We start from the raw sequence: 9,702 nt of genomic DNA on the forward strand, positions 1-9,702 counted from the left end.
ACTGCATCGCGGTGACAGGCGGGGGTTAGGGATTCAGATCTTCAAATTCATTGACATTTCGAAGGTTCTCACAAATGAAGACACAGGGGACCCCAGTGCTCCTGCGGCGGGAGAGGCTGCTGTGATGATGTTTTCTCTGTGAAGTTTTTGTTCATTCGTGTCTCTGACGGCTTTGTGAGAGGAGGTGGGAGGGTTCTGCAGCTGGTGGCCTATCTCCCCAGGTTTTGCAGCTGGTGGCCTATCTCCCCAGGATGGGGCGGCTCGCTCCCTCACTAGGAAAGCACACGACTTAACTGGGTTAAGTTCCCGGTAAGCACTGCTCCATCCCCGCTGGCTCCATCCGACAGTCAGTCTGGCCTTCCAAAGCATAGCAGCCAACCTGTTTACCAAGCACCAGGGAGGTCGTCAAAAGGCAGGTCACACGGGGCTCCCAGAGTACTCGCATCTGCTTTTCTTAGCCAGTGGCTCCCGACATGGGCACACGCCCCACAGGGGCGGTTAGATTTTAAGGGGGGCAATTCGAGAATGAATTATTAACAGTGAATTTTTTGCATTTCTTATGGTTCTAGGGGCCTCCTATACAACATATAAATATAGATTGTGACATATTTATGCATTTCAGTTCTCTAGTATATGTTTTGAAACTTCGCTATTTTTCCATATCACTTCACATTATTATTTTAAACAATTTCTAGTGATGTCTTCCTCAGGACGTCCACTGTCCTTGCATTCTTTTATTTTTCTTTCGTGGATGCCATGTTCTTTGGAAGCTTGTTTAGACCAAGTTAACGGCCTTTTAGGCTTCCTCCACGTGAATAGTTCACTTTTTGAATAATAAGAATTATATGTCATGCGGGGAGGGTATCAGGATGTTAGAGATGCTTAGGGGGGCGTGGCCAGAAGAAGGCTGGGGACCACTGGTCTAGGCGGAGGGAGCAAGCTCGCTATGACGCCTTTTCCACACTTGCCTGATCGCAGTCGCCTGTGGTGGGCTTCGTTAGATACAGGTTCCCGGGCTCTTCCCTGAGAGAATGGGATTCGGGACATCCCTGGGGAGGCGGGTGGGGGGTGCTGATGGGCAAGAATCTATAACTGTGACAAGTGCGTTTGGTATGTCTTCCGAAGAGGCCAGCTTAGGGAACCCAGACCTAACCGGTGTGAACTCGTACCGAGAGGAGCTGCTCACCAGAGATAAGGTCAGGACAACATGCCTTCTCCTGGCTTCAGTGGGTCACAATGTCATTAGTAATTCCTGCTTCATAATGGTAAGCTGCCGTAGTGACATCTTTGTCTAGTGCAGCCGTGGGCAAACTACGGCCCGCGGGCCGGATCCGGCCCGTTTGAAATGAATAAAACTAAAAAAAAAAAAAAAGACCGTACCCTTTTATGTAATGATGTTTACTTTGAATTTATATTAGTTCACACAAACACTCCATCCATGCTTTTGTTCCGGCCCTCCGGTCCAGTTTAAGAACCCATGGTGGCCCTCGAGTCAAAAAGTTTGCCCACCCCTGGTCTAGTGCCTTGTAATAAAGTGTGCCACAGTTGCTAATGGCAGAGCAAAACCATTTTTTGCGTGGCGTAGGCTGCAGCGGTTCTCAACCTGTGGGTCGCGACCCCTGAAAATACATCCTGCATATCAGATATTTACATTACGATTCATAACAGTAGCAACATTACAGTTATGAAGTAGCAACGAAAATAATTTTATGGTTGGGGGTCACCACAACATGAGGAACTGTATTAAAGGGTCTCGGCATTAGGAAGGTTGAGAACCACTGGTAGGGAATCAGAAAGAGTTGAGTACAGGTGTGTGTGGTGTGTGTGTGTGTGTGTGTGTGTGTGTGTGTGTGTGTTGATCCAGGTTTCTTGTGGACTTTGGAAATTATTTTGACTTACCAATGTTCCCATCTATAAAATCAGGATAATAGGCCTGGCTGGTATGGCTCAATGGTTGAGTGTCGACCTATAAACCAGGAGGTTAGGGTTTGATTCCCGGTCAGGGCCAGGCCTGGGTTGTTGGCTCCATCCCTAGTGTGGAGGGTGTAGGAGGCAGCCAATCAATGATTCTCTCTCATTATTGATGTTTCTCTCTCTCTCTCCCTCTCCCTTCCTCTCTGAAATCAATAAAAATATATTTTAAAAAATAAATTTAAAAACCTTTAAAAAATAAATAAAATTGGGATAATAACGAATGCCAGCTTCGTAGGGTGTCTGTGGGGAAAGAACATCTGTTAAGGCCTCCGCACAGAGCCTGCCACATGGTAAGCATTCAATGTGGGTGGCTTTTCTTCCTTTCTTTTTTGTTTTAATTTAAATTCCTTATTGTTGAAAGTGTTACATAAATCTTCCTTTCCCCCCATTAACCTCCCCCCACCTTCTCCCGCCCCCCAGCACAGGCCCCCCCCCCACTGTCTGTGTCCATTGGTTATGCTTATATGCATGCATACAGTCCTTTGGTTGACCTCTTACCCTGCCCCCCGCTCCCCCAAAGGGTAGCTTTTCATCACTATTGTCAGGCATATGCCAGGATTTCCCTCTTCACAGTCAAATGGCATTAGGCCTAAAAGTTTGCCTCAAATTTTCATTTTTTATAAACGTTATGTCCTCAAACGATTTAATTCTTGTGCCATCACATGACTCCACCCAAATGGAATTTTTCCAGAATGTCTAAAACGGTTTTATTATTTCATAACTTTCAGTTACAAACTCTGCCGGTGTCTTCCTTGGCCATTTGAAAAGATGAATTGGTTCCAACATCGGCATGTCTAGAGGTTTCACAGAAACAGAATTTCCAGCTTTTCTAGAAAAACAAGAGGGTAAGTGGCAGGAGAGCCTGTGGCGTTGAGGGGGGCTGCCCTTGGACGGGGCACACCCGTTCCTGCTCGCCTCGCCCCTAATTGACGTGACTCACCTGGCCCTCGCAGGCACCTGAGCTTGTCACCCTACACCACGGTGATGTCTTACTTTCTCACGCATCTCGGGTTGTCAGCTCTCAGCCAGGTGGGTCATGATGGATGACATGGAGAAGCAGCCACCTCCCTGCCCACCACACCACCAGGCTGCGCCCCGTCCGTCGGGTCTGCGGGCCCCAGGAGAACACCCACGGGCCCGCCCTCCGTGACTCCCCAGCTCTTGCATGGAGTCGCCCCCAGCCTGGCGCTCAAGATTCCCCTCCCCCGCCCCACTCCGTCCAATTCCACCTTCCCTTTCTAGAATGTTCCACCCTGCCCCGTGATCCAGCTGCACCACACACCTGCCCCGTGCTTCCCCGGCTGAGCCTCTGCCCTCCTCTGTTCCCCTCCTTGTGAAAGCCCACCCCCACTTCCAGGCCCTCCTCCCCCAGGATGCTTTGCTAACGTCCCCAACTCGACGTGGTCCCCCGCCACATGGCACCGCCACATCCCTGATCCATGAGAAACGGCACACGCCCGCGTGCCTTGCATTGTGGTTAGCGACGCGCATCCCCCATTCTGCCCCGTGATGGGCGGGTCCCTAAGCACTCCGGCACCCCACGGTGGAAACCCTGTCCCGTTACCATAGTTCCAACAAAACTCAGTGCCCCGCACACCGCAAAGAAGGCTCGGAATATTCAGACACAAGAAGACATTTCCATTCTACAGAGAAAATGCTGTTAACGAACCATCTGCCTTCCTCCGCACCCTATTACACGAAAACCTACCTTTTCCCACTTTGTCTGGGGCCTCTGTGTACAGCCGAACTGGCCCTTCGCCTTCATCGTGTCATGCACTTGATGTCTTGGAGTTTTAGTTTCTTTAACTGAGAAGCGTGGCTACTACAGACTTTAGGAAAAACTGTAAGGATTCGATGAGTTAATGCAAGTTGCAGTGCTTGGCACAGGGCGTGGCCCGGAGCGCACGTTACTAGTAAGTGCGTGGCTATTATTATTACCACGTAAGGCTCGTGGAATATGTAGAAACCAGTTTAGAAACGGCTTGTTTCCTTCTACTTTTGAAAACACTTCTTAGAAAAGAGCAGGCCCGAGGTTGTAGTTCGTGGGCCCCTGCCTAAAGGACTGAGTTTGCTCAGAGGGTGCGGGGAGGGGGGTGGGGGAGGGTCTTCCTAAAACCAATGGTGCAGGCAGTAGGAGCTTTTACAAAGGGGTACTTGGCCCCAGCTGGTGTGGCTCAGTGGATGGAGCATCGGCCTGCGGACTGAAGGGTCCCGGGTTCAATTCCGGCCAAGGGCACATGCCTGGGTTGTGGGCTCGATCCCCAGTGGGGGGCGTGCAGGGGGCAGCCGATCCATGATTCTCTCATCATTGATCTTTCTCTCTCTCTCTCCCTTCCTCTCTGAAATCAATAAAAATATACATATTTTTTAAAAGGGATACTTGTGTAGCCACCAAGGTAAATGATTGATTCTGGAAGAGATTGCCAGTGAATGTTAACATCTCCGGTGGAAAGAAATCCCGAGAGGGAAGGCTGTGCAGTTGGATGGTGGCTGTGTGAGTGGGCACAGAACGTAGAGAACAGAGCGGATGGCCATGGCTCGGCTCTGAGCTCGGCGAGTCGTGGGTTGGGACAGGACGAGATGTGCATCGGGCGCCCCGGGTACGTGTTAGCCGATGGCGAGAACCGGCCGTGTCCCAAGGGGAGGCTCTTGATGGACTGATTTAGGAAAGCGCTGCCCAGTGAGAACGGTTACCGGTGAGGCATGTGGCACATCTTTCTCCTCTCGGGGCACGTGGATGGCGAAGTCTTAGTCTCAGACACAGGGAAGTTCGCTGCTCGGAAGCCGGCAGCAGGCGTCTGAGGAACCGAGTGTGTGGGCATCTCTGTGTTTGGGAAGAGAGAGGAGCCATTCACAGCTTCCTTTTCATTTCAGAAGCCAGAGACGTTTTCATGACTCCTGTCCTCAGGCTCAGACGTTCTCATATAACAAAAGGAAGTTCAGGATGGAAAGAGCCCGTCACCACAGGAGCCTGTCTGCGGCAGAAACAGTGTCGTCTACCTGTCCATCTCCCGTCATGCCAAGTCTACCTGTCCATCTCCCGTCGTGCCAAGTCTACCTGTCAATCAGCATCATGCCGTGTCTACCTGTCCATCTCCCATTGTGCCAAGTCTACCTGTCAATCAGCATCATGCCGTGTCTACCTGTCAATCAGCATCGTGCCAAGTCTACCTGTCCATCTCCCATTGTGCCAAGTCTACCTGTCCATCAGCATCATGCCGTGTCTACCTGTCCATCTCCCGTCATGCGAAGTCTACCTGTCCATCTCACGTCATGCCAAGTCTACCTGTCCATCTCCCATTGTGCCACGTCTACCTGTCCATCTCACGTCATGCCAAGTCTACTTTGTGTCTGGAACGAGGAAGAGGTGGTGGCAGGGCTGCTGGAGGAGCCTGGAATCGTGAACACGTTGGGAAGCCAAGGGCTTTGTCCCAAAGTGGTCCTGGTTCCTACTCTCTGGCTAATGAGAAAGGGATCATCTGGCCCCGAGATTTCCCCTGCTCCTCCCAGAGCCACCGAACCCGCTTTTGGGTCTTCAGGGCAGGGCTTCCCAAGGGTTCTAGGTGGCTAAGAAGCCCGTTCCTCCCCCAGCAGGAGGGTGTTCCCTCCCGTCCCCTGGGACTGGGGCTGGCTCCGAGTCTGATGCAGCAGCAGCCGCTGCAGAGGTGCCGGGGGCAGGTCCAGCCCACCCTCGGGAGACCTTGGCCTCTGGCCGCTGCTGCTTCCCTCCTGGAGGCCCTGAGTGTGGGACACTCCCCCCGGGACCGGCTCCCACGCCAGGAGGGGCCCCGGCCAATATCCACTGGCAGCCCCGTGGGGAGCTACCGTGACGTCCCAGCTGTCACTCCTTGGATGACGCCGGTGAAGGCCGGTCCGCACAGAGAACCGCGGAGTCACCAGACAAGCCGCTGCCGGGACCCGCTGTGTTGGCGTGGTTTGCTCTGCAGCAGCCGCGAACGGACACTGGGAAAGAGCTCGAAAGAAGGGAGGCCTCTCCCGCTCCCCAGCGTGGACTAACAAAGCCGGGGCCACCACTGGCCGAGGCAGCGGTTTAGACCAGGGGAACCCCTCCTCCCCGTCAGTGGGTTTTGGCCTCTGGCCTCTGTTTTTAGGCCTCTTTTTAAAAACAAATTTTTATTGATTTCAGAGAGGAAGGGAGAGAGAGAGATAGACACATCAATGATGAGAAAGAACCATTGATCAGCTGCCTCCTGCACGCCCCCCACTGGGTTATGGGGATCGAGCCCTGACCTCCTGGTCCATAGGTCGACGCTCAACCACTGAGCCACGCCGGCCGGGCGAGGCCTCTTTTTGATGCTCAACACAGAACGTTTAGAAAAGGAAAGTGTCATTTTAATATGGCTTCACCCCACCAGGTGTGTTTCACACAGACCTTCTTTTTTAAACAGAGTTTATTGTATTTAATACATTATAAAATTTGAAAAACCGTAGGAAAGCAGCAGACTCAAACCGGTGCGACTCTAACAAGTAATAATTCTGGCCCCTTTGCGAAACGGATCGGCTGAAAAACCAAGTAACGCCCCCTCCGCGCGGCGGACCAGCAGGGCGACTTCTGCATAAACTGCACGTGAGTCTCACGGCGGACACCCCGAGCGCACGTGCTCCCCGCTTTCCTGAGCCCCGCCCGGCCCGCCCGCGGCACCTCCAGCTGCAAAGGAATGGAGGCAAGGTGTGTTGTGGTTTAAAAAAAAAAGAAAAAAGAAGAAGGAGGATAAAGAGAGAGGAAGGAAAAGCCGGTGATGGCGGTGGCGGGCAGCTGTGAGAGGCGCCCGGCCATGGCTTGTTCCCCGTCAGACCCGGGGGCCCAGGACCCCGCGGCCATCACAGCACCAACCGCAGCTCCCACTCCTTGTTTTGCGTTTCCTACCTTCTGACATATATATATATATTTATATATTTTTCACGCCTTGAGGGTATCACCTATTCCAATTGTTCCCATGTGAGTACAGGTGTGGTCTCTACTGGATATAAATGTGTCTCTGAGTCACCGTTCGGTCCGGGACGTGGGTGGCTGTCCCAGCGGCACCCGCGGCCCCGCTCCTGGGCGTGAGCTGTCGGGTATGTGGGTTGTTTCCTTTCTGCATAAGAAACGGGTCCGCTCAGTCCAGAGGCTCCTGCTTTATCCGGATGACGGAGGGCCCGCGGGGCGTCCGCCGCAGCTCGCGCCGCAGCACGTACTCGCTGAACTGGGACGAGTCCACGCCGCCGCCGCAGGAGCCCACGACCTCGAAGCCCCGCTGCTGCAGCCGCTCCAGGACCTGCGGGAGGGGGAGGCGCGTTAGCAGGGCAGGTCCTCGGCCACCAAGGACTGCCCCCCCCCCCCCGCCCCCCGTGCGCGGTCACGTGCAGCCTGGCCAAGCCCCCCAGCCCCGACGTCTCAGATGTCCCTTCACGGGCTAGCGTCCCACCTGCCAAGCTCAGGTCGTCATCACAACCTCCTGGCGGAATGGGTGGGGGGAGCCCACGGTACAGATGAGAAAACAGGCTCGCCCGGCCGGTGTGGCTCAGTGGATAGAGCGTCGGCCTGAGGACTGAAGGGTCCCAGGTTCGATTCCCGTCAAGGGCACATGCCCCGGGTTGTGGGCTCCATCCCCAGTGGGGGGTGGGCAGGAGGCAGCCGATCCATGATTCTCTCTCATCATTGATGTTCCTCTCTCTCTCTCCCTCTCCCTTCCTCTCTGAAATCAATAAAAATATATTTTAAAAAAACAACAACAAAAAACTGAGGCTCTCGGTAAGTATGGGATTGGGTTTCCAATTCGCATCTGTTGGCCTCAAACCCCCTGTTTTTTTGCAACGTGTGCCACACCTTTTCTGGGCGGGGAGGGGGAAAGCTCACATTTCAGTTCATTTGCCACTGAAATATATTCTATGAGGTGAAGGACAGGCACGTCGGTGAATTATCTGGATTTATCAGCCGCGATTCGCCCTCACTCCCTCCCTCCTGACTCTGCCCTGTTCACGCTCCCGAGCCTGGCGGGTGCGGCTCAGCCGGGAAGGCTGACGTCCTTCTGAGGCAGAACCAACTGCGGGCAGCTGGGGTTTCCCGACAGGCTGTCTACGTGTGGCCTGAGAGCAGGGGTACTGCCTGTGTGCACGCAGGGGGCCGTCACGGGTAACGGTGACACGTCCGCGCACAGACCCCAGATAAACAAATCCCGAGTCTCACCAACACACGCCCCCCAGCCCGTCCTGGGAGGAATCGGATCCTAACGCCAGAGGAACCCCTGGGTTTGCCTGTCCGACACTCCAGTGCTGGCCACTCGGGGCTCCACAGCTCAGGAGGCCCCGGCCTGGGTTGCAGCCGCCTGTTCCCCCAGAGTCTGGACTTGCAAGGCTCCTCCGGGCCCGGAGGTGATCAAACTCCTTCGACGCCACCCCGAAGGCAAGACTCCTCCGGCATAACTTTACAACAAGGTCCGGCGCGAGGTGTTCTGAATAAGGTGAAATGCTAGTACGTAACTTTCAAGATACTGTTTTTTAAAGTTATGATTCCTCGTGGGCCCCCTCCTCTGCACGGACTCTACGCTGCTCTCCTGTGAAGCAGCTCCCAGGGGAGATTAGAAAGCGAGGTGTGCGGGCTCAGACCCGGCTCCACGTGCTGGCAGATGACATACAAGTCCTCCTGAGACCAAGACCCAGGGACGCGGCCCTACACGACCCGTTTCTGGACCACAGTCCCCGCGCACACACAGCACACCAGGCACGCAGGGGCCGGAGGGCGGGACTCTCCCCAAGTCCACGTCCAGGTGCTGTGGGGGCAGGTGACAGGCGAAGGACAGCTCCCTATAGACCAGTGGTTCTCAACCTTCTGGCCCTTTAAGTACAGTTCCTCATGCTGTGACCCAACCATAAAATTATTTTCGTTGCTACTTCATAACTGTAATGTTGCTACTGTTATGAATCGTCATGTAAATATCTGATATGCAGGATGGTCTTAGGCGACCCCTGTGAAAGGGTCATTCGACCGCCAAAGGGGTCGCGACCCACAGGTTGAGAACCGCTGCTCTAAGGGGAGTCCCCAGAGGCAGGTGGCCTGTCGGCAGGAAAGCCTGCTTGCTGCCCCCCCGCCCCACACTCTGGCCATCACAGGGGGAGAATGACAAGCTCGGAGGACGCTCTGAGCCGGGAAGACTGAGCCCTGCTGGCTTCTGTCTTGCGGATCCTCACAGCGGCTCAGCTGCTAATCAAAGGGAACCCACGCTTCCTCCAGGCCCGGGTTGTGGGCTCCATCCCAGTGGGGGGCGCACAGGAGGCAGCCGATCCTGATTCTCTCTCATCCTCGATGTCCCTCCCTCCCTCCCTCCCCCTTCCTCTCTGAAATCAATGGAAATCTATTTAAAAACAGTGACTAGTGCGGACCTCTTGTCAGGAGGGGGGTGGGGGTGGGCGCACAGTCTTCGAGCTTTGGGAGAGGTTTGTGGGGTCCACACTGAACAAAGCCGTGGGCCCATCGACTAAAACGAGGGAAACCCCCAAATCCTCACACCATGGGCTTCACGTCTTTTTGAGGCGACAGACCCAGAGTCAAGACCCAGGGGCACCTGCTTTCTCATCGGAAACCGGGCTGCTTGCCTCCCAGGGCTGCTCGGAGGCAATGCGGCCAGGACCTGGGCCAGGGCGGCGCCTGCTCGTCAGGGCACCGGCCACACCCACAGCCTCGGAGGCACGGGCACCCACGTGGTGTGACCCTGACTTCTGACTTCC

General features: G+C 54.6%; 1 protein-coding gene across 2 annotated transcripts in view; it reads right to left on the reverse strand.

Annotated features, from left to right (window-relative positions):
* Positions 1–6,305: 6,305 nt before the first annotated feature.
* Positions 6,306–9,702, reverse strand: part of KCTD1 (potassium channel tetramerization domain containing 1) — a 63,613-nt gene continuing 60,216 nt past the window's right edge. For both annotated transcript variants that reach the window (XM_006106201.2, XM_023747040.1), the window contains exon 5: positions 6,306–7,253. In XM_006106201.2, the coding sequence (XP_006106263.1) occupies positions 7,095–7,253 (159 nt within the window). In that variant the 3' untranslated portion in view covers positions 6,306–7,094. The remainder of the gene's footprint in view (positions 7,254–9,702) is intronic.

Source organism: Myotis lucifugus, unplaced genomic scaffold (assembly GCF_000147115.1).
Source record: "Myotis lucifugus unplaced genomic scaffold, Myoluc2.0 scaffold_782, whole genome shotgun sequence".
Classification (NCBI taxonomy): Eukaryota; Metazoa; Chordata; class Mammalia; order Chiroptera; family Vespertilionidae; genus Myotis; species Myotis lucifugus.